This window comes from Malania oleifera, chromosome 1 (genome assembly GCF_029873635.1).
Source record: "Malania oleifera isolate guangnan ecotype guangnan chromosome 1, ASM2987363v1, whole genome shotgun sequence".
Classification (NCBI taxonomy): Eukaryota; Viridiplantae; Streptophyta; class Magnoliopsida; order Santalales; family Ximeniaceae; genus Malania; species Malania oleifera.
The window spans coordinates 34,554,724-34,580,194 of NC_080417.1; the positions used below are offsets into that span (position 1 = coordinate 34,554,724).

The window sequence follows — 25,471 nt, forward strand, 5'->3', positions numbered from 1 at the left end:
TGTGATTAATTAATAAAATTAGAAATGACTATTTAAACATAAAACTTAACTATATAATTATAAAATATTGAAACTTAAGTTTTGGAGTACTTTAATGCCACAATGTTCGACTTTAATATATTAGTGTGAGTGTGTTTGTGTCTATATATATTGTTTAGTTTTTTTTTTTTCAATTACATACTTACATAGATTGTAATAAAAAATCATTACAAAAAAAATCAAAAAAATAGTATTATAAACTACATTCCTTTCGGGTATTTAATTAATTTAATTTTGTTAGCATATCTCTCTAATTTAGACAAATCTGTGTACTTACTGAGTTACCCTTGTAGTTTGTCTCTTTCACCTATAAAAGGATGGTCTTTGTACAGTTTTATAAAAAAAAAAAAAAATAATATAGAGTTTATTAGTTTTAACAAATTTAAATTTAGATAAATTCAAATTGAATTATATCTTATTTTATATTCGAAAGTAGTAAGATAATGAAAATGATTTAGTAACCGTTAATCTAATAGAGGAATACTCTTTGACCTAGTGGGACTTAAAATTTATTATTATTATTATTATTTTTTATTTAAAAGTAAAAATTTCACATTTAGAGAATTAATGCTTTCAAAGGCAGACTGAGAATCAAATTATTTTACAAAATTTTAAAAATTATACAAAGTAAATTATAAAATTTATGTCTAAATCTACAAGTAGGAATCCAAATTTTAAAGCAAATTCATATGAGTTGAAATCTAATAAATCTCTGCATCATGCTCCTCAACACTTCAATCAAATTATTTTGCTGTGTTTAGGGAACTGAATAAACTAAATTATGAAATTTACCCCTACAATGTTTACATAGAAATGGAATCTCCTCCGCACTGTCACGCCCCTTCCTTTCAGCTCACAGAACGCAGATGAACCTGCACAACGACGATTTCCAGCCGTTTATCCTGCAGCAATTGCAGCACTATATCTATTCAAACCTCCGTTAGGAACCCTAATTCCTACAATTTATTATTATTTTTTTTTGCGCGAAGAATTAGCGGGAGAAGAGAAAGAATGTTGTTCGATTTGCTGCTGAAGCCGTCGTGCAGCGGGTGCGGATCGACGACGGATCTGTATGGAAGCAATTGCAAGCACATGACTCTCTGCTTGTCCTGCGGCAAAACCATGGCCGAGAACCGCGGCGCTTGCTACGACTGCGGCGCAACTGTTACTCGCTTGATTCGGGTTTGTTTTCTTGATTGATTTTTCTGTCTATTATATTCTTTTCTCGTTCTGTTTTTCTTTTGAAATATGTTTTGTAACAGCTGGTTGCGCTATCAATTTGTTAAATTGATTTGACCATCTTATATGATGCGAGGATGTTGTAATATAAATAGAAAACAGAGAGAAAATGGAGACGGGGTGCATTTTCGTAGGATTGGCCAATTGTTGTTCAATCGTTTTTGGCCTTGAGCAAAATAGCCCCGGTCTTATTTATTATTTGATTGAAAAACAAGAATTTTATTGCAGGAGAGAGAATAAACAAAAAGGAGCGTAAGATCCTTATAAGAGATGAGAACCAAAAAGTAATAAACATCACAGCAAAACTGCCTTCCAATCACGCTGAGAATCAGAAGACCACAGCCCTTTAAAACAATCAGCTGCAACAGACCACTAAGATGCCATATACTATATCCTATCCCAGAGTTGCAATGATTTCCAATGAGCTTGTCCCTTGTTACATGACTTCTTTCATAAAATTAGAGAATTCTATAAATTCTCTTGTCATTTCGCACTTCAAGAAATTTCAGTCAGGAAAAGTTGACAAGAATTGTTGCAAAAGGTACTGTGTAAAATAGATTGGTGCATAGGGCTGTAGATAGAGGGCTTGTAAGAGTGACTAGACTTTGGAGTGGGTAGGGAGGGGGTTGTGATTTGTCATATTCAGTTTGTAGATGATATTATTTTTTTTCTTAGTGGACAGTTTTCTAAACATGCTTCCTATTTTACAATCGTTCAAGAGGAAGTCGTTTTTAAAGATCAAGTTGGGATCAGAGTGGTTTAGCTTGTTTTGAGTGAATCTAGACCCCAGTAGTTGCATGTAATAGCTGGGTATGGTCACGTTGATTGGCCTTTGACTTATCTAGGAGTGCCTTTTGGTGGTTATCCTATGTTGGTTGGGTTTGTGATTCTGTAGTGGAGAAGATATCTAAGAAGATAGATGGTTGGAAGGGTACTTTATCCTCTTTGGGTGGGAGGATCACGCTTATTCAAGTTTGTCTTTCTAGTGTTCCTCTCTCTTTCTTGTCTATTTTTAATATTTATGTGGGGCTTGATAGAAATATTGAGAGAATAATAAGAGATTTTCTTTGGTCCAGGAACGGGAGATTGTTTGTGGGTAATGAGGTGGATTTGGGTTTGGGAATTTGGTGTCTAAAACATTGCTTCGATGGGTGAATGGATTGGTTTTTTCCTTTAGAGGAAAATTCCCTTTGGCAAAGTTAATTAACTTTGCGATTGGGAGCATTAATTTCGAGTTTTGGATTTAGATTTGAGTGAATTTGGACAAAATTCAATATAATTTTGTGCTACATTTTATCCAAATCCACAAAAATCCAAATTCAAGACTTCTCCCAAACATGGGTAAAAAGTAATTCTAGCATGCAGGGTAATGGGTAGGATGCTTATATTAGGCTTAGATGCTCAAAAGCCCATGGAAGTGTAGTTTTCAAATTTATCCTATTCTTATCTCGTAGACCAAATTTTATGCAGCAAATAGTTATTGTGTTCGGTGGGGGTTAATTCTGCTCTATGCACATTTTTTTTTTCTTTGTTTTTATATGCTTTCTTCTTTGCATAATGGATGCATCTTTTTTTTTTTGTAGGCCTCTTAATGATAGGGAGGTTTTGGGACTATTTGCTTTATTATGCTTGGTGGAAGGAATTCGTCCTTCCATCATGGGCAATTCATGTTAATATTTAGGGATAGATATTACCTTTCCTTCCCACGGCTTGGGTAGAGGAGGAGGAGGAGGAGCAGAGGGGGGGGGGGGGGGGGGGAGGGGGGGGGGGGGGGGCTATCAATAATATACTAGATTAATCCTTACCATCTTTAAATTGTTTCACTATTGATTCATTAGAAATAGGGTAAGTAAGGAAATTTCTTGTTATATCTAGGGCCCTTGACACAAATAGATGCGTTTCAAGTTCTATGCAGACTATTTCTCAAAGATGTATGATCTAATGAGCATGGTTTAAATTGCGGTTGTGGGTAATGTCATGTAACAGTTGTGGGACGTGGAAGAAGCATGTGTTATGTAATGAGAAGTGGTCACAGGGGTTGTTAATTTTTTTCATGCCAATTGAAAAATAAGCGTGAAATCCTTTAAAACCATGATTTTTAATGTTGTTTGACTGGTTTTATTCAACCTACAAACATTTTTTAATCGGTAGCATGTTTTTTATATTAATTTTAATGTGCTGTTTATAGAAAATATCATATATATATTTTTTATACTTTTAACTATGATGACTAAAAAAATTAGAAATGTAATTAGAATTGGAAATTGATTTAACAAACCTACATTCACATCATTTCACCGTTGTTCTCGAAAATCTATTGATGGTGAAAATCCAACCAACAAAGGAGGTGCATTAGTCTCCTCCTTGACGATATCCTGAATCACATCCATATCCATAAGTTGGGGCTGGGGCGGGGGCTGGGGCTGGGGCTGGGGCTGGCTCTATGTTGTGACTAGAAGAAGACTCACTAGATCCACTGGGATAAGGTCCATGACAGTTTGCATGATATGGATCATAACTTTGTGATGGTGGATAGATTGGATAGTATCCATATGTTTGTGATGAATCATGTAAACTAGTCTCCAAAACTACAAGCTGTACCATATAATTTTTCAACATAGTCACGATCTTGGTGGCGGTTGTACTCCATGACTGCCACTAGGGCCACCAAGGCCATTAGTAACACTTCTCCTTCTAGGTTGTGAAGATTTGTATTGAGTAGGAATACCCAAATAATAATTTTTAGGCACATACTGTAGAATCGATAATGATCAGAAAAATATGTATTGCCTACAAATGATGTCCCTATGTTATACCCACAGCAGCCTCCAGTTTGGCTTTTCCTATAATCATATGTTGCACCTTCAACACCACCACCACCACCACTAGCATCACCATCATTTTCACTCGGTGGGCTCAAACCCATATTTGCATGACTCTATGCACATTTTGTACTTGAACTTGAATCATGAACATTTATTGGTTGTTGATCACCTACTTCTGTACTAACACAAAACCACCAACTTCTTCATCTAATCAGTTTGAATTATCCCGACCGTCAAGTAATGGTGCTTCTCTCTCCTCTAGCCATGAACTCAAAGGATCATCTTCACCTCATTGTTTGCCTCAACTTTAGTTTCATCTTCTCTCTCCTCTAGCATGAATACAAGTTTTTGTAGTCTTATGTACTTCATCTTTTCCTTATTTTTGTGTGTGTGAGGCTAAATGTGCTCTAATTACGCTTATGTTCAAAGTTGATGTGGTTTGGCTAGGAACTTTGATTTCTATTCTCCAAAGCTTGGAAGCACACATACCATAGTGGATCTAGTTTTTAGCTTCATTGAACAATTGAAGAAAAACATATGTCTATACAATGTATATGTTTTGAAAAGTAAAATTTGAACATAGAAATGACAAAATAGATCCACTTATCCACCATTTAGTTGTATTTACCAAGATTTGTTTGATTGACTGCTCTTGGAGCCAACGTGGTTCCACATGTCTCTTGCCTATCCTGATATAGCTATAAATGCATTAATTAATTAGATATACACTAGAAATTATTACCTACTTTAGTTGCCTGGATTTGAGTATGTATGTCAGATACCAACTTGATTATCAATTTTTGAACCTCATCCATGACTTCTCTGGCTACTTAGGAGAGGGTGGGAAATCATAAAGAAATTGAGAATTTAGAAAATAGTCTGAAATTAAATTCATAAACATATTAATTAGTGATGGTGCCTTAACAAGCAGGTGACAATATAGTATTCTGTGTAACTCAAAAGTTAAATTAATAAGGAAGTGCATTTATTTATACTTGCCAGTTGCATGCAAGTCTTGATGCAATTGAAAACTCAATCTATTTTCAATTATTTTCCAATAATTATTGTAAAACCGACAATATTTCTGAATGGTAAGCTTCATCCTATCGATTGCCTCATATATGAAACCTGTGGTTGGTTTTTCGTTATCATCAACAAATTTTAGAACTTTTACCAATGGTTCTTGCACTTTAATTATATTTGAGGCTTTTGTCAAAACTTTTTTCCTAATATAATCTTCTTTGCCTCGTATGATTGGCCTGATTTTGCCATCCCAAATCTTAATTTTTTTTTTCAAGAATTTGATGTGAACATTTATCTCAAAGCTTGTTTATGTCTTACAATAGTCTCCAAGGCAATAAGTGGGTGGCGTATTGATTAATGGCAGGAGGAAGTAATTCCTATTACTTGTGAATTTCTTTGTGAGTCATTGTTCTTGTGTGGTTGTACATGAACAAAGTTATAATTGTTCTTGCATGGTTTTAGACCTCTTTGGCATCACTTTCCATACCGATGTCTTTCGAATGAGGTCTACGCAATGAGCTATACATGCTATCCAATAGAGATTTGGCCTCTTCCACATCACCAATTTCCAGCCTACCTTCATTGTAGCTTCATTGTCAGACATTTCTTGAACAACATGTTCCTCCACAGTTTTGTTACTAACTTTTTCTGTTAATCTGCAATGAAATTATAGATTTAATAACTAGTGTTACGATTACCTAATTAAAAATATACAAGTCAATAAAACTATTACATAGAAAATCAAAATTAGACAATTACTTGAAATAATATTTAGTAGTTTGGCTAAGCACATTTGAGGCATCTACTAACTTATGGAACCTTGTGCCTCTATTGTAGTAAATTGAAAAATTTATTATGTGTTTTTTAGTTGATTTAGACCAACTAGACCAAATAACGGTTACACCTCTCTTCATCCGTATGGTAGAAAAAGAGGATATGTAGCTTTTCATATCATGATGATACTCTTGCTCCAAATAAATTTAGACACCTCATAGGTATAGGACCTTTCACCCCTTTTCCAACCTTTGCAACAACATCAAGCATAGACTACATAAATGGAGAGTAAAGTAATTTTTTGTGATCTAATTATAAATTAGGAATTTTTATGCTCCCTTTCCTAATTTACTCAAATCTTTCGAGAGTTTGTGTTGATTTTTGGTTGCTTGGGACTCTTGCTTCTTTCTATAATAGTACACTAGTTGGGCTCAAACCTAGATTATCATGACTCTATGTACGTTCAGTATATGAACTTGAATCATGAACATTTATTGGTGGTTGATCACCTACTTTTGTACTACCACGGTACCACCAATTTCTTCATCTAATCAGTTTGACCGTCAAATAATCGTACTTATCTCTCCTCTATCCATGAACTCAAAAAATCATCTTCTCCTCACAGTTTGCCTCAACTTTAGCTTCATCTTCTCTCTCCTCTAGCATGAATACAAGTTTTTGTAATCTTATGTACATCTTTTCCTTATTTTTGTGTGTATGAGGCTAAATGTGCTCTAATTACGCTTATGTTCAAAGTTGATATGGTTTGGCTAGGAACTCTTATGGGTATTCTCCAAAGCTTGGAAGCACACATACCATAGTGGATCTAGCTTTTAGCTTCATTGAACAATTGGAGAAAAACTTATGTTAATACATATATATGTTTTTGTTGAAATGTGGAAAAGAAAACTGAATATTCCACTAACATATGAAAAAGATTACATTAAATAGATGATAATTCTCATCTAATTACTTAGGATATTTACAACCTACTGAAAATAGAGTATCCTATTTTAAATGTGAAGTAGTAAAATAGGAAAGACTATCTACAGAATCGGGTAACATGCTACCCAAATCCCCTAGGATCGTGGAATCAAAAATAGCTAACAAATCAACTGATTTGTTAGCTGTAAATCTCCTGAAGATCAGCCTCTAATAAAGGTTGACAAATATCTAATAATTCTACACTGATTTGTTAGATGTAAATCTCCTAAAGATTAGCCTTTAATAAAGGCTGACAAATATCTAATAATTCTATGCTCCCCCTCAAGTTGGGCTGTAAATATTGATTAGGCCCAGCTTGGAACCAGATCATTAAAATTTTTTCTTGGTAGATCTTTGGTAAGGATAGTGGCTGTTTGGAGACACGTAGGCACATACAACATCTTGATTATTCCTTCCTCTATTTTTTCTTTTATGAAATGTCGATCAATCTCCACGTGTTTTGTTCTATCATGATGCACTGGGTTCTTTGCAATGCTGATGGTTGACTGATTGTCACAGAACATATTCATGGGTTCTTCTCCTGAAATCATTAATTCCTTTAGAAGCCTTCTTAGCCGTATTCCTTCACAGATGCCACGTGCCATTGCCCTGAATTCAGCTTCTGCATTGCTTCTTGACACAACTGATTGCTTCTTACTGCGCCATTTAACTAGGTTTTCCCACACATATGTGTAGTATCCAGAAGTTGACCTTTGATCATGTATTGACCCTACCCAATCTGCATCATTGAATACTTCAATATCTCTTCTTTGATTCTTCTCAAAAAATAATCCTTTACCTGGTGTTAGCTTCAGATATCGTAGGATTCTATAAACTGCCTCCATATGTTCTTCATTGGGATTGTTCATGAATTGACTCACCATACTGACAGAGAAGCCAATATTAGGTCAAGTGTGAGATAAATATATAAGTTTTCCAACTAGTCTTTGATATCTGCCTTTATCCACTAGTGCACTATCTTCCTTGGCTCCTAGTTTGGTTGTTGAATAACTTGAATCCATAGGAGTATATGCTAGCTTGCATCCGAGCATCCCAGTCTCTTTCAAAAGATCTAGAACATATTTCCTTTGGGAGACAAAGATTCCCTTCCTTGACCGTGCCACTTTCGTGCCTAGGAAGTATTTGAGATTCCCAAGGTCGTTGATTTCAAATTCTTTAGCTAGAAGACTTTTGAGACTACTCATTTCCTCCTCATAATCTCCCGTTAGAATGATGTCGTCCACATACAATGAGGATAGAAATTTTTTCCTTCAGGAGAGTATTTAACAAATATTGTTTGATCTGATTGACATTGAGAATAGCCATACCTCCTAACTACCTTTGTGAATCTCTCGAACCAGGCTCTTGGGGATTGCTTGAGCCCATATAAAGATCTTTTGAGTTTGCAGACTTAGTCGTTTGTAGCCTGTGTCTCGAATCCAGGAGGAATTTCCATGTAGACTTCTTTAGCTAGGTCTCCATTGAGGAAGGCATTCTTGACATCTAGTTGGTAAAGAGGCCAGTCTAAATTTGCTGCCAAAAATAAGAGGACCCGCACTGTGTTTAACTTGGCTACAGGGGCAAATGTCTCTTCATAGTCGATTCCATATGATTGAGTGAATCCCTTTGCTACCAGTTATGCTTTGAATCGGTTAACACTTCCATCTTCATTGTATTTCACAGTGAATATCCATTTGCAACCTATTGGACGTTTTCCAGTTGGTAATTTTGTGATCTCCCATGTTCCATATGGTAGAAAAAGGGGATATGTAGCCCTTCATATCATGATGATACTTTTGCTCCAAATAAATTTAGAAACCTCATAGGTGTAGGGCCTTTCACCCCCTTTCCAATCTCTGCAACAACATCAAGCATAGGCTACATAAATGGAGGGCCAGGTAATTTTTTGTGATCTAATTATAAATTAGGAAATTTTCTGCTGCTTTTCCTAATTTACTCCTTAAATATTTTGACAGTTTGTGTTGATTTTTGCTTGCTTGACACTTTTGCTTCTTTCTAGAATAGGATCCATCGCCCTCATTCTATCTTCAGGGTCATCGACATTGATCCATTGTCATCCACTACCTCCAACTTCCTGAACACTATGTGACCAACTCTACTAAAACCATTGGCAATCACTGTCATAGCCATCCCTCCCCCAATAAATGTTACTGTCTCCACTACTTCTTGACCTAAATATTTGCGTCTCTTCCCACTGTTGTTTTGATTATGCTTTTTTGGTTCAACAAGCTTCATTCTTTCCTCTTTTGAATCTTCTTCATCACTCAAATTCTCAAAATCTCCTCTAATTTGAGCTTCTAGTTCTTCTTGTCTTTTTTGTTTCTCCCTTCTTCTCAGGATATTGTTGAAGGCATTTCTTTATTTGTTCCTTCAATAGCGTGGTTACATTTGGATCCCAGTCACTTGAGCTTTTTTATGTGCCGAGTGTTGTTTCAAGTGTGTAACACCTCCTTTAATCATCTTTCCACACAATTTACACATGATGACATGTCTACTACCCTTTGCTAGAGTAGCAAAATCTGGTTTTAAATTGCGATTGCGGGTAGCGTAATGTAATGGTAACGGGTGTGACGGGAAGTGGGAGTAGTGGATGTTACATAACGGAAAACGGGTGTAATGGCCGTGAATTTTTTTGAAGCACGCATAACCTTGTGCATATTAGCGTACTTGCATGTTTTAAACTTTTAGCTCTTCTTAGAAAGAGTTTAAGTGTATTTTGGATCCTTTAGTTTGAGTAACTAAGTTATTTGGTAAGGGCAACAAGTTTACATTTGTTTTAAACCACCATTGATTGAAAAATTACGTGTGTGCGTGTGTATTTATACTTCTTATTGTTCAGCTTTGTGATAAGTTCTTATGTGTGCTAAATTAATTAATAGAACAAAATGCATTATACATTCCATTAATCTATTAGACACATAAGACATATCAATAATACAAATATAAAATAGCTAGAAAAGAAAGATGGTTGAAGTTGAAAAATATAGAACATAAATATCACATTATTAATATTATCATAATAAAATATTTTCCTAACTAGTATTTTCAAATTGTTAATTAATGCATCTATTGTGAGTATTTAAAGAAATAGTAAATTTTGTATCATTGTCATCCTCATTATAATATTTTCCCCCTCTCGCCACATGGTATATTGAGAATGATTTATGAAAGAGAGGGAAAAAGTGAGAAGAAAAAGTAAAAAATAAAATAATTTTTTTAGTGTAACAGTCCTGTAGTGGTTACGTAATGGCCACTATGGCCGTGATTTTTCTTCTCACCAATTTCGCGGTGTGTAACAGTATTGGTAACTCAAAAAACCGTCATGTAACGGCATTACGTAATGGTCGCGGCCTTTATTTAAAATCATGAGCAAAATGCTTACCAATTGTCTCATTGAATAGCTCTTTATTTCCTTTCTTATCACACAACATCTTGATTAGACGATTTCTACACATAAGAATTAAAAAAGTTATGGTCCTTGTGTAAGAATACGATGGAACATAATTACATAAGAAGAATGATGGATTATATAAATTAAGTTGCTAACTATTAAGTACCAAAATTGAAAATTAAATATTTTACTATAATAATTAAATAGGAAATAAGAAAAACTAAGAAGTCTAATATTATTATTATTATTATTTTTTTAAATTTAATTTTAATATTCAACAAAAAAATTTCAATAATTAAGCAAGTAATCAACTAATCATTAAGCATATTAAGCATAAAACTATTAAGCACTAACATTATGATATTTAAAAAAATCAGAGTCTACATAGTAAGTAACTAAAGATTAATTTTTTCAATTATATAAATTTTAGTTGATTTTTTTTATTTATTATTTATATTTAATTATACTAGGAACACAAAATAGATGTATAATCATAGATCTTATAATTTAGAATTAATCTTTGGTGGGAAAAAAAGGTAGTGTAGTAATTGTAGTTATGTAGAATATAGATAGAATATTAATATCAAGATATTTAGAAAAATAAATATGTAAGTAACTAGAATTTATTATTTTTTCAATTCTTATAATTTTTAGTCTATTTTTATATTAATTACTAACTTTTTAATTATATTACAAACATAAAATAAAATATAAAAAAAGTAGTGTACCAAGTGTAGCTGTGTAGATCACTAGATCGCAACTCATAGGATATTGATTAGCTTGCTTAAAAGAAGAAGGAAAAAAATGAAAAAAAAAAAAAAGAAAAGAAAATTCATACCCGGGTAGTACTTACTGGCAGCATGGAGAAATGAGTGACAAAATCTTTGAATTTTTTCTTTGTGAAAATTTCCACTAGATTTCTATATACAATCTACCCTAAACCTTCCCTAACAACAGCAAATTTGATGTAAAATGGTGAAAATTCTACTGTGGTCTTCCGAAGAACATCCTTGCACTTTAAACAAAAAATTCAAGCTTAGATTTCTGGTTTGTTAGCCAAAGATCAGTACAGGAAACAAAGTTTGAAATGGGAAAGCTTGAAAAGTGAATTCAAGATAACGCTTTCAGTGCATAATGGTGCGCAATGACCTGTTACGGCTTGTAACGAAACTGTAACAGCCATTACAGTGTTTTATGCGCTGTAACAGCTGTGAAATTCATCCTTGCCGCTATAGTGACTTGTAACAGAATCAGGGCCTTGAAAAAATGTTATGTACTGTCTGTTATTTAAAACCATGGTACTCAAATATGCGGGGGGAGAACGAAATTTGAAATTCACGAATTCAAATGAAATTCACCATAAATTTTGGTCAAATTTATATACACTCTCCCAAGTGTTATCCCAATTCATGTATTTGTATTTATACTTACCAAATTCAAATACACAGCACCAAATCCACATTACCAAACATGCCATAAAGAACCAGTGATGCAGAAATAGTTTGATGCTTGATGCTGGCAGTGACAATTGATTCTCCAAAATGCTGATGTTACAAAGTTGATGTAGGACGGTTTTAAGTAGCCCTAGTCATACGGTTACCCTCTTTGTAGCGCACACACAATATCACAATCTATGGGAAGAATTGAAATAACCAAGCATGAACATCACAAACATACTCTAATGATCACAAGTTGTTGAGATTTTGAAAACGTATATGATTTGGTTTAAAAGCCCTTAGTTGATCATTTCATTCAAGTAATCAAGTTCACTTTAACAGATGTTATATTAAAAGTCTTAGATCACAAGTCCTAGCATACAAATCAAATATCTCTAAGCACGGTACTAGCAATCATGTTCATGTTGAAAATCTAGGAAGAGACAAAGAGAATGAACAAGGTTTTTCAATCAAGGATTTGGGTAGAGTTTCAAGGCTTACAAGGTACTTTTAGGGGCTGTTTTAGATGGTCTCAAACAAGGAATTGAAACGAGCTTACCAAAAGGTTCGGAATGTCAAATACTAAGACACACGAGTACTTGATTGCACCACGAACAAGCTTGTTGATCCTTAAAATCTAGGGACAAGAATGACGCTTGAGGAAGGTTGTGGCTGTGAGCTATGAAAGAGGAGTGGGCATGTAGTGTTGATGATGACGTTGATGTTGTCATGGTCTCTCACCCCCCCAATCTCTGGGGAGACGAAACGTAGCCTCTCACTGCTCACTCACGAGGAGAGGAACAAGATTCACAAGTTCAAGCAAAGGCTTCCTTTTCCTTTGATAATGCAAAGATCCCTTTACAATACAAGTGAGGACATATTTATAGCCTTACATGAACATGCACATGGCTTCTTAAGAGATTAAAGAAAATATAAAAGTAAAATAAAACATTTAAAACATAGGTAATGAGGTTCGTAGGAAATAGTTTGTCATAGGAAATAAGTGCCTAGGAACTAGAATAATTATGATGGTGGAGTCTAGGAACTTAAAATGAAATAAATGCTTCTTGAAAAACCAAGACTCTTTGACATGCAAGTTGTCATCCTCTTTCTAAGCCAGCTCCCAAGAGAAGCTTCAATTTTGGCAAATAAAGTTCACATCCAATGGTGGACTTCGGGTGGTTGTCCCCGTGTCACAATATCTGTGAAAGATACTCGAGATGCATGTTGATCCCCATTAAAAGTTAGTCCAATTTCTTGCGAGTTACATCAGAGCTTCAAGTATTGTGCGTGAATGCAGAATAGCATGCCTGGAAACAAATTATTCTGCTGGAGATCAAGATTTCAGTTGCTAGGATTCAGTCACAAACGCGTTGCCAGTGCATGTGCTTCCAGCAGAGTTCCTCCGGCAATGATATTCCAGCAGAAGAGTGAAGATGTATTGAGGATAGAAGAATCCAATGGTGGTGGTGGTGGATGTTGAGAAAGCTCTGGTAAGGCTTAGGTTTTGAATGGATGGAGCTGGTTAGAATTTAAGCCTTCACATGATGGCTCTCTGGTCATCAGACAGCAAAAAAAATTTGAGGCAGGGCCTTTCAGTGGGTTCTGTTTGTAATGGTGGTGGAGGCATCATGAAATGATTTGGAAAAGTAGTGTTCAAATATGAGGGGCAGGGGTTGCAATTTTTAGGAAGTTTGCAGATGATGACCAATGCAGGTGTCATGTTTGTGGAGTGCTTTGGAAGTCTTTAGGATTCCTATGATGTATGGGAATGATGGCGATGGAAGAATGAGGGTGAGAGTGCAGTTGGATTGTAGCTTGGTTCATGGAAAGTTACAGCAATGGAGATAGTGGAATTGTATTGATGAGACTCTGATACCAAATGATGCAGAGCAGTGGTGAGGGTTTACTGGAAGAGAAAATAGGGAGAGCTGTAGAGCGAAGGGAAGTAAAGAAGGAAGAAGTAGAGGTGAGGAAGAAGAAGATACAATAGGAGGGAAAACCAGCAGGTTAGCTTCTCAATTCAAATTCACAAGAAAACAAATTCTTAATGATTTTCACATCCTATTTGTAAAGAAGTCTAAAACCCCCTAAAGTATAGAAAAGGAATTCTTTAATAAAGACAGGAGAAATTAAAGAGAAAGGAGGATAAGATATCCTCTTAAGTACAAACAAAAAAAAAGAAACAAAAAAATAATTACATCAAAGCCACTTTCTGGTCCCTCTAAAGATCCAATAGCAAAATTCCTTGAAAGAAACCCGAAGACTATGCCCAAAAAGAAGCCAAGAAAGTAACTCTATCCCAGAGAAAATGCAAGGAATTGGTTTTGCCATTGGAAAGCCTTGCACTCCAAGTCTCCAAACATATGATACTAATATTCTCCAAACATATGATACAAATATTCAGACTTTTGGCCTGGTAAGTTCTCTTGAGCAAATCATTAGTATTGAACCTGTTAAGAACCAGAGTCCATAAAAGCCTTGATCTTAAAAGGAACCTTTCTTTCCAAATAAAATGTTTAAAAGAGAAAACAGAAGGGCTCAGCCTTTTCAACAAGGGAAAGAAAATAGTTTGTTGAAAAATGACCTAAAAGAGTGCCCAATCCAAATCCTCGAATCACCACCCATTTGAGGAACAAAAGAATCCAACACTAGCAATCTCATTGATATTTCTGAAAAAATGAAAATCTCAAGAAAGAGACCGCCCTTCAAAAGATTAAAAAGCATGAGTTGAGGCATTATGGAAGAGAGACAAATTGGAAAGATGAGGAAGCAAAGATTCCAATGAAACCTCAAAACCTGAACATCTTCCCAAATTACAAATATGATTCCCATTCCTGACATGATAATAGGTAAGTGGAAAGAAGAAATGAGCTACTTGAGAAATAAATTTCCAAGGACTAGCATAAGAAACATTGCCAGTATCTCTAGAATCCTGCCCATGCCTGTGCAATTCGTAATTTCTTTTAATAACCATGTGCCATAAGGAGTCAACCTCCAAGGGAAATCTCCATACCTATTTACCAATTAGCAAGATGGTTCTAGGCACCAAGCTCCCAAGGACCAAACCCTGCTTAGACTTAGGTCTTCTAACCTTCTCCTAGCTAACTAGATGTCCTCTTTTCTCTTCTTATGCTTGACTATAAAAAATCTTTCATAATCCTCTTCAAGGCAGCAGTCAGCCCTGCAGGAATTCTAAAAGGAAAGAAAATAAATAGAAATGTTGGAAAGAACAGCACTAATAAGAGCAAAAGGGACCCTTAAAGATAATAAGCCTTCTTCCAACCTTCCAATCTACTGCTCACTCTCCCCACCACCGGCTCCCAAAAGTAGAAGAATTAGGATTTTCACCAAGAGGGAGACTCACATAAGTAAGAGGCCGGTCTAATAGTACAGTTAGCTGAAGTAGCAAAGGCCTCTAAATCACCCTTGCCCATATTAATACCCATGACCCCACTCTTGGGAAAGTTGGTCTTCAATGCTGAAATTTTTCAAAAAGTTTAAGCAAAGTTAAAACCTTTGGGAACTTGACAACATTGTCCTCAAGAAACAGAAGGGCATCATGAGCAAATTGGAGGTGAGAAACAACAAATTGTTATCAACCTTAAGCCCCTGAATCATATCAAGACCTTGAGCATGTCTCAACATACGACTAACCACATCAACAACCATAGTGTAGAGTAATGCAATGGAGATGAGGGATCCTTTTGTCTCTCAACCCTCACAAAGCCTTAAACCAGTTGCTGCATGGACCATTCACTATGACAGACATAGTTACTGAGGATACACATCCTTTAATCCAACCCCCCCAGATTCCTCCAAATCCATGTTAGCTAACATGTCCAAAAAATCTCCAACTCGCCATATCTGTAGGCTTTTCTAAGATCCAACTTAAATATGACTCTACTCCCTCTCCTCCTCCCCACGTCATCCACCACTTTATTAGCAACCAAAACATCTAAAATCTGCCTATCCCCATTGAAAACAGATTGCTCCAAAGTAACCCTAACACCTCTCACAACCTTTTAGGAACACCTTAGCCAAGATTTATAAAGATTAGGTACCAAGATGATTGACTGGAAATCTTTCACATTCTTAGACCGCTCCTTCCTTAGGAATGAGGGTAATAAAATTTGAATTACACTCTTCCACACCTCTTCATTACAATGAAATTCTTGAAAGAACACCATAATATCCTCCCAAATTTCCTCCTCACTCTCCTGAAAGAAAGCAAATCCAGGCCTGTAGACCTCACTCATTAGTATCAATTGGTCTCTCCAACCAACTAGAAAGGTCTTTACCAAATTGAAATTGTGGAATAAAAAAGTGTTTTTATTTGTTGGTTGGCTAATCATAATAGCCTAACTACAATTGAAAGAACAATATAATTGCGAAAGTTTGACTAATCTGAGCATATATGCTTTGTGCCAAAGATAATGAAACAAGAAACCATCTATTCTTGTATTTCCAAAATTCATTTACTATAAGGTCTTCTCCTTCTTTCACATTCATTAAGACATCCTGAAGCTGGATTTCTGAGTTGGAGTGGACCATATCTCTGGCTTCTAAAAAAATAAAAAAATAAATAAAAGATTGCTGCTCTAAGTAGAATACTGTGGGCTTCTACAATATATCAAATCTGGTAGGCTAGGATCCTAGGAACTTGAAAGTGTTTGAGAAAGCTTCTGTTCATATAGATAGTGTTGTGCAGTAGTTTTTATTTTTATTTTTTAATTATTATTTTTATTTTTAATGTAAAAGGGTGCTGCTATGGTCTTACAGGGCTCTTAAAACCCAGTTTAAAGCTTTCTTACCTCTTTCAAAAAGAAACCCCACACACACATGAACCTAACTACCAATAAACTACACACATTTGGATTTCAGACTCATCAATCATTTGGCCTTATTCTCTGAAATTGGACACAAAATTAGGCCAAAATGATCCATCCTATTACCCATTGCCCATCTTTCATTAAGAAGCTTATTTGTCAACTTGTTCAAACTCTTGCCTTCATAAAAAAAGTTATGTTTTGGATTCTTAGTGTCATGGTGACGTTGAATATAGGAAGATGCCAACATATTGTGTGCATGTTGGACAAAAAGATGGGAGGAATATATAACCATACTTCCTAACTCTTTCCTTAATTTGGGTGGAATTGTGTGCATTGGACAAAATTCAGTATAATTTTGTATTGCATTTTATCCAAATCCACACAAATATAATTCCATGGACCAAATTCTGAACTCCAAACACAAGGTCAATATAACTTATAAAAATTTATATTTTGTTTAATGCTATAAAATACAAACAGAGACACAAGATACTATTATGAGACATTGTAGATCCAGGGAAAAGAAAAATCTTTTAAAAAAAAGGATATGATGTGATAGAAATGTTCTAATCAAAATTATGCAAAAAATATTAAATTTTAATATTTGTATAACATTATAGATAAAAATTTTAATAAATAGATATATAGTTAGGTACTTAATATTAAGATCAATCCACCTTTTTTTTTTAATGATGGAATTAAATTTTCTAACTCTTGAAAAGTGTGATGTTAGTGGGAATTTTTTGGCATTGACCAGTCCCATTTATGTTCAATCAAAATTATCTTGTATTGTTAGGTACTTAATACTAAGATCAATCCACTTTTTTTTTTAGTGATGGAATTAAAATTTCAAACTCTTGAAAAGTGATGTTAGTGGGATTTTTTTGACATCGACCAGTCCCATTTATGTTCAATCAAAATTATCTTGTATTGTTTTTGAAATGTGATTTTGTTTTTGGCTTTTTGCTTGCAAGTATCTTTATTTTCCGAGCATTGTCCATATAGATTTTTAATTGTGTACTGATCTAAATTGCTTTCAATGTGTGTCTTCTTTTGCCTTCCTATCTTGGAAGCTGAAATTATCTGTCATATATTTGTTTCATTTTAGGAGTATAATGTCAGAGCGAGTTCCAGCAGTGATAAGAATTACTTCATTGGTAGATTCATGACTGGCTTACCAAATTTCTCGAAGAAGAAAAATGCTGAGAACGGGTGGTCACTTCATAAAGAAGGACTACAAGGACGCCAAGTTACCGATGCCTTGCGGGTATTGAACTGATTGTCTTTTAAGTACTTAACTTTTTCCAACTGATTGATTATCATAATAGGATGCTTGGAGAAAATTGTATTGGCTGATTTATTATAACTATTATTATTTGAAGCTTACTGACTAAATTGTACATGTCTATATATAGTTTTGTGATTAGTGCGATTTATAGTGTTTTGTGAGGGATGACTTCTTAACCAATTTGGTTAAAATAAATAAATAAATAAAATTGATATCCATACCTTTAAGTGATGATATTGATAATCGTGGAAGTGTAACAAATAATGTTGTCTTGATTGGTCAAAGTTGATAATGGTGATAAATTTTTATACCTTGTTGTGGTTGCTGTAATGTTTTGAATCTTACACAGCATTAGAAGGGTTAAAACATTGGTTGAAATGTTTGTGGAAATGTTTGTAATTGGTACTATAGGGGACATGCAACTTTTTTGCTCTCTCAAGATGATTTACCAATAACCTTGAAGCAGCCTTTTATATTGAAATCAGGCTCAGAATGAACTGGATGACGTCGTTTTGCAAATTAATGTTTGTTGAATATGGCCATATGAGAATATATGTGAAGAAACTGTTTTGTAGAACCAAGGAAAGAGAGAAGGGAGAGAGAAGGTTTGATAGATAAATGGTGGGAAAGGAATGCAGTTACTATTTCCAAATAAATAACCATTTTGTGTTGTACTATATTTTAACTCATAGGAAAGACTAAATCAAGAAATACCAAGCAAATCTGCATAAGCATAAAACTAACTAATTAATTAATCTAACACATTTGAGTTCCCTGCCCTACATTGAACTGTTAATACAAAACATAAATATGTTGATTTTCTGAATTTGTTATCTTGGTTTGTGGTCCTTTGACCTTGCATGAAGAAACCAGTCATTATCTGGCTCATCAAAATTAATTTCCTGTTGGTTTCATGTTATATTGATCACTTGGCTCAGTTAGAATGGCTTTTTCATGCTGTGACCTTACGTAATACTACACAGGAAAAATACAAGAATAAGCCTTGGCTTTTGGAGGATGAAACGGGCCAGTTTCAGTACCATGGCCAGCTTGAGGGATCTCAATCAGCGACATACTACCTACTAATGATGCAAGGAAAGGAGTTTGTTGCTATTCCGGCTGGCTCTTGGTATGAACAACTAATGTATTAGCAACATCATGATATATTAATATGGACTTCTCATTGCTCTTCTTTGTTTTGTTTTCTGCACTCCATCCTCACACACTTCTTTTGTGCGTGTTTTTTTTGGGGGGTGGGGGGTGGGGATGGAGGTTTGTGGGATGGAAACTTGGAAACGGATACTCCTAAGAGGCCAAAGTGTCAATATCTGACACATATCAGACACAGAAACATGTCCGACATGGCTTGATGCATGTCCAAAATGTGTCGGAAATTGATTTCACTGTTTCTATTTTTGGAATTTCTTGGACACTCCCGGACACATCATGACATGGCGCCAATATGTCTGTGATACTTCTGCAGCAAAAACAGTGTTTTGTTCTTCAGTCTCTTTTATATAAAACTTATAAAAAAAAAAAAAGAAAAAAAAAAAGAGGTGAACTCCAGAAGTCAAGATTCCTCCCAGATTCGGAGCCCTAGCACAAGATCTTCATCCTTGCCCACTGGTCCTCTCAACCTGCTTTGCCAAAGATATCCATTCCTCTTCCAGATTCAAAACATGCTGCTTGCTTGGCTTCTGTCAAAGCCTTGAACACCAACAATTGAATCCTTTTGGGATCCAGCTCTTTCTAGTTTGTTCTTGATCATCAGAGAGAGAGAGAGAGAGAGAGAGAGAAGCAGTAGATGGGTTTTGATGGAGAGGATAAATGGGGTTAAAGAAGTAGATAGAGTGCACGTGGAGTAAAGTTGTGGAGGGAAATAGGGAGTATTGTGTTTTAATGTTATTCTTTGTTTTGTTTGTTTTTGTTTTTTTGGTCTCTCTTGACGGGTGAGCTTATAATATGTGTGTATGCATGATGTCTTTATTTCATTTTTCAATTAAAATTACCTCAATTTATCATCTAAAAATGTCATCCAAAGAGAAAAATATGCCTATGCATAAATCTTTATATTATTTAATTAACATATTCTGCTGTGTTTTATGCTCATTTTTTCAAAATTGTCGTATCGTAGATTTAAGTCACCGTATCTGTATCCCTTGTCAGTATCAGTGCTTCCTATGATGGGAGAGACTTAAAAATCATGTTAACTCCCTCTTTTGTAATCTATTTATATTTGGAAGTTCTGACTTCTGATTAAATATTTCAATATCAATGTTAATTTTGTGGTTGTCACTTGTGATTGCTATTTGGCTTTTTTTGAATTTTAGGTACAACTTTAACAAAGTTGCGCAATATAAGCAACTTACTTTGGAGGAAGCAGAAGAGAAGATGAAGAATAGGAGGAAAACTGCAGATGGGTATCAAAGGTGGATGATGAAAGCTGCAAACAATGGACCTGCAGCATTTGGTGAAGTGGAGAAGTTTGATGACAAGGAAAGTAGTGCTCCTGGTGGGCGAGGACATAAAAAGCCAACTGGTGATGAAGAAGGCAATGTCTCAGATAAGGGAGAGGAAGATGAAGAAGAAGAAGCTGCGAGGAAGAATAGACTTGGACTAAACAAAAAAAGCGGTGATGAAGATGAAGAAGGTCCAAAAGGGGAGGATTTTGATTTGGATGATGATATTGAGAAGGGTGAGTTTGCATTGCATTCAAACCAATACAACAAGTCTCCAAGTTTTATTTTGTGATCATTTGTATGAAATGCAACTTATGTTGTTATTATAGCTTTGCTGTTTCTAGTGACCTGCTGCATTGTGCTTGCATTTATTTCACTATCTTTAATCCAATATTTTGCCATTTGAACATCATGATTTGCTGCAGTGCATGAATATTACCATGCTGGATTTGCTAGGTGATGATGTGCATTATTTCACAATTTTATTTATCAAAAGTTATTTCACTATCTTTTATTTAATATTTTGCCACTTGAATATCATGATTTGCTGAAGTGCCTAAATATTACCCTGCTGGATTTTGCTAGGTGATGATTGGGAGCATGAAGAAATTTTCACTGATGATGATGAAGCTGTTGGTATTGATCCTGAGGAACGGGAAGATTTGGCTCCTGAGGTTCCTGCACCTCCAGAAATCAAGCAGGTTTGTTTTGTTTGTGTTCTATATTTCTAGTACTTTACAAGTTTATTTTTTCAATGACTTACATTGCTTTACCTTTTGTTTTCATCTTTATGCTTTGGTTTCTGCCCAAGTATGCCAAGAATTTGAGAGCATGCCTGGGAGGCCACCTTGGGTCTTTTAGTTGGCCTGCATCTAGGTACCAAAAATGAACTTTTTTTTTGAAAAGTGATGATCCTCAAACAGGTATTAAAATTAAGACGTGCTTTGGTGATACTCAAGATTATATATTTGACTTAGCCTTTTAGCAAAAGACTGCACCTAGGTGCCTAGGTGGCTTGTTATGGTTTCATATCATGTCTCCACTGCATGTAGTTGTAGTTCTTTATTCTATGCACCAATTGCATTGATTTCAAATGTCTCAACTCCTTCGACTTTTATGTTGTACAACATGCAATTGCAATGATGATAAATATATATTGCATTTGGTTTTTAGGATGAAGAAGAGGGGGATGAAGCTAATGAAGAGGAGGGGGGACTAAGCAAATCTGGGAAAGAATTAAAGAAGCTGCTTGGGCGAGCTGCTGGGCTAAATGATTCGGATGTAGAGGATGATGACGATGATGATGATGTAAGTTGCTTTGTTCCCTAATTATGCCTGAGTAGGTACTGAAAAAGTATGGACCATAATGGAATGCTCTATGAAAGAAATTGTGTAAACTGCACCATTGTTCTGATCTTTGCGGTGCACTAAATGCATTTTCTGAGTATTGATTTGGTATTTTCTCTTCTCAAAAACTATGGATCCAATGCCTTAATCCACCGAGTGTCATATAAGTTATTGTTGATTCCTAAATTGCTTGCATTCCCACCATCATTTATAGAGCTTTTTTTCGTGTTCAGATGGAAGATGATATTGGCCTTCCTCCTTCATTAGCTCCAAAGCAGAAGGATGCTCCTAAAGAAGAACCTGTCGACAACAGTCCATTAAAACCTGCTTCTTCTGCCTCTGCTCGAGGAGCACCGCCCACCTCTAAATCAGCAAAGGGAAAGAGAAAATTAAATGGTGATGATTCAAAACCGACTAATGGTGCAACTCCAAAGAAGGTTAAGACAGAAAATGTATGTAGTTGCTGTAAAAGTGTGGTTGGCTCCATGTGAACTTTTTTATTTATCTAATATTGATAGAGTTTTGGTGAGGCATTCTTAGATTTAGAGCCAGGTATATAAGCTACCAAATACACCCCACAAGCTCTTTCTAATTTTTTTTTTTTTGGGGGAGTTCTAATTATACTCAGAATTTTCAATATATTCAAAATTTTGAATAGATTATTTCTTTAAGCTCACATTCTGTCAAGATATCCAACTCCTTCCCCCATGCCCAAAACCATTTCGGGGTAAAATAGTGTATGCATTTGCACCCCTAATATTCCACAGCTGGCTATGACCGGTGATCTTTTAATAAAATAGATATTTTGTAATTTATCAACACTTTTTTGGATCAGGAATCTAAATCTTCCGCAAAGGATGAAAGTGTGGCAACAAAAAGTACCGTGCCCCCAAAAGCTACACAATCATCATCTTCAAAATCTGGGTCAACATCTGCTGGACCTGTCACAGAAGATGAAATCAGGGCCGTTCTGTTGCAAAAGGCACCAGTGACCACTCAAGAGTTGGTTGCAAACTTCAAAGCAAGGCTTAAGTCACCAGAGGTGTGCGGTTTCATTTTTGTTAGAATCTTTATATTGGCTTGCTTCATTTTGCTACAACCATTTTTTAAATTTAAAGTGATTTGTTTCATTGTTGTGACCATAACTACCAAGTATTGCTTGAGGCCTATAAACCATATCTTGGAAGGACAAATGAGATATTGGGTACAAATTTACTTCATTAGCATGTTTAGGGCTGAAAATAGATTTATGTGGATTTAACGAATTGCTATACAAAATTGTTTGTCCAAATCCACAAAATCTAAGTGAACTCTTAAATCTATGCTCCCAAATAAAGTGGTATAGTATTTAGGATTTGGACAGCAAACAGTTTTGAATCTGGTGATTAATTTATCAGTTATACTATTTTCCTCCATTGTGCATGCAATATTTGCTTGCACATCTTTGGAATGGGAATATTTAGATACTAGGAGTTGATGCACTATTTTGTTTTGTCCTCGTTCTGGTTCTTCGTCATCTTCCCATGTGTTAGATTTTCTTTTTATTATTATTAGTTTTTGGCAGTGAGCTTGCTAGGTTCTCACTCCATGATGCCTGTTAATGCAGGACAAGAAGGCTTTTGCGGATATCTTGAGGAGAATTTCTAAGATACAAAAGACCAATGGACCCAATTATGTTGTATTAAGAGAGAGGTGATAAAAAGTTTATGCCAGACCGATGATGCTGCACATTGACAAAACTACCCAGGAGGCATGGCTCATCCTTTCAAATAGAATGGAAAAACCAGAAAGGGCATCACAGAGGTCTTTTTCATCGACCACTGTTCTTTAAACTTCCGACACTAATTCAAAAAATTGTAAAACGTGGATGGATTACTGTATTATACTTTGTTGTGGATATTCTATCACTCTAAACCAATACAAGATAGTGTTATGAACCTTATGGTGAAATGGGAGATGTTCTAATTGACCCTTTTCTTTTGTAGTTTTTTTTTTGGTTATATTTTGAATTAAATTTAAATTAAATTTATATGAATTTGAACATAAATCAGTACGCACTTTTTTGTATTATATTATGTCAAATCTGCACATATCCATTTTTGAGGCCAGAATCGACTTGTTAGGCGCAAAATTTTTGGAGGATTTACCTAAGCGATGATGAATACACTACCATTTAAACATATGAAATGTGTTGGGTGTCCCTCTTGGGGCTCAATGTCTTGGGAAGGTGCCTCTTTCTTTTCTTTTTTCATTTTTTCATTTTAATGTTTTGTTGGCTTCCCAGTGGAAGCAAATCTAGAGCATGCTTTTTGAAATTCCAGACAGCTCGCGCAGCAATTGCTCTCCATTTTCCTTGGCTATTCCTATTCAACTTCTCTCACCTGCAGCAGCTCAAGTCTTTACACGCAGCAAGCCACAGCCCCTCTATTTTGATTTCCACTCGCAACACTTCACCAACTCCTCACACCTGTAGCCAGCGCCGGTCGTCTTCTCCGCTTCAACAACCTGCTGCTGCCCCTCTCTCCTGCGACTCCGACCGTGGATTATTATTATCAACATTTTGGGATTTTCCGTTTGCGCTCTACTCTGGTTGGTGTTTTTGGAGCTTTGTTCACAATATTTGGAGGTAAATCTTACTACAACTGTTATACACTTTGTGTATTTGTAAGGCTTGTGCTTTTTGCACCTACTTTGGTGATAGTGGATTTGGACCGTCGTGTCCTGTGAATGTACCTCAGAGGGAACCACATTAAATTTCTTGTGTCTCAATTTATTTATTTATTTATTTGCATTACAATATTGATTTATTTGTAGGAATCATTTATATTTTTTCCCAACAAGTGGTATTAGAGCCATACTATTTGGATTCATCAGGGTTGTGTAAATCATGGATGATAATGTTGGCCGTATGATTGCTTCAATGGGAGCAATTGGGTAACTTGGAAAACAAATGTCATGACCCTAAAATTATGCTATATATATAATTTTTTTCCCCACATAATAAACTCTGATACCAACAGTAATGTCCTGTGCAATACTCCATCCACAATATCTATATAAAACACACTATAGTACCCTGTAAAGCCCAAAGTGGCACCAAGTACAACAGTTTTCGAACATAACATACTACACAAGAGAAAACAAGAGTTCTAATCATCCATCAACACATAACTATATATATCCCCAAAAGTCATCATACGTCTTAGGGATTATACAAAAACATATCTCCGTGGCTGGCCTACCAAGCTAAGTCAAACTGTATTTGTATCTATAACTGTAACTGTGAGTACAATTAGCCTACCTAGCCTGGTGCGAACTCCAGGAAGATCCTCTACTCTCCTTTGGCCCAATCGACTGATTTACCAACACTTTATCTGAAAGTGAGGCTGCACTACTATAACTGTATAGCAATGGTACCATGCTTTTTATAAATTTCTGGTCCATTAGGGTTCTGATACTATATAATACTATTTATAAATATTACTGTGTTACCATGATTTTGTATAAATTGTAATACCATGATTTTGTATAAACTGTAATACTATGATTCTATATAAATCTATAATATCATGGTTCTGTATAAATCTGTAATATAATGGTTTTGTATAAATCTGTAATATCATGGTTTTGTATAAATGTGTAATACTATGAATCTGTATAAAACTGTAATACTATGAATCTGTATAAAACTGTAATACTATGAATATGTATAAACTGTATATCATGGTTCTAAATAAACTGTAAATTCATGGCTTTGTAAAATACTGTATATAAATTTTGTATTTAAAACTATCATTTCTCATGCCACACAAT

General features: G+C 35.2%; 1 protein-coding gene across 2 annotated transcripts; it reads left to right on the forward strand.

Moving 5' to 3' along the window:
- Window positions 1-621: 621 nt before the first annotated feature.
- On the forward strand, window positions 622-23,630 carry LOC131163831 (transcription initiation factor IIF subunit alpha-like). Of its 2 annotated transcripts, XM_058120625.1 has the most exons (9): window positions 622-1,221; window positions 17,673-17,831; window positions 18,836-18,981; window positions 20,183-20,547; window positions 20,897-21,012; window positions 21,485-21,619; window positions 21,892-22,110; window positions 22,494-22,700; window positions 23,265-23,630. In XM_058120625.1, exons 1-9 carry the CDS (start codon window positions 1,051-1,053, stop codon window positions 23,352-23,354), a joined length of 1,608 nt encoding a protein of 535 aa, XP_057976608.1. In that variant the 5' UTR covers window positions 622-1,050; the 3' UTR covers window positions 23,355-23,630. The 2 variants fall into 2 exon arrangements, with proteins under 2 accessions (XP_057976608.1, XP_057976600.1); XM_058120617.1 differs by having other exon boundaries at window positions 22,494-23,630.
- The last annotated feature ends 1,841 nt before the right edge of the window (window positions 23,631-25,471 follow it).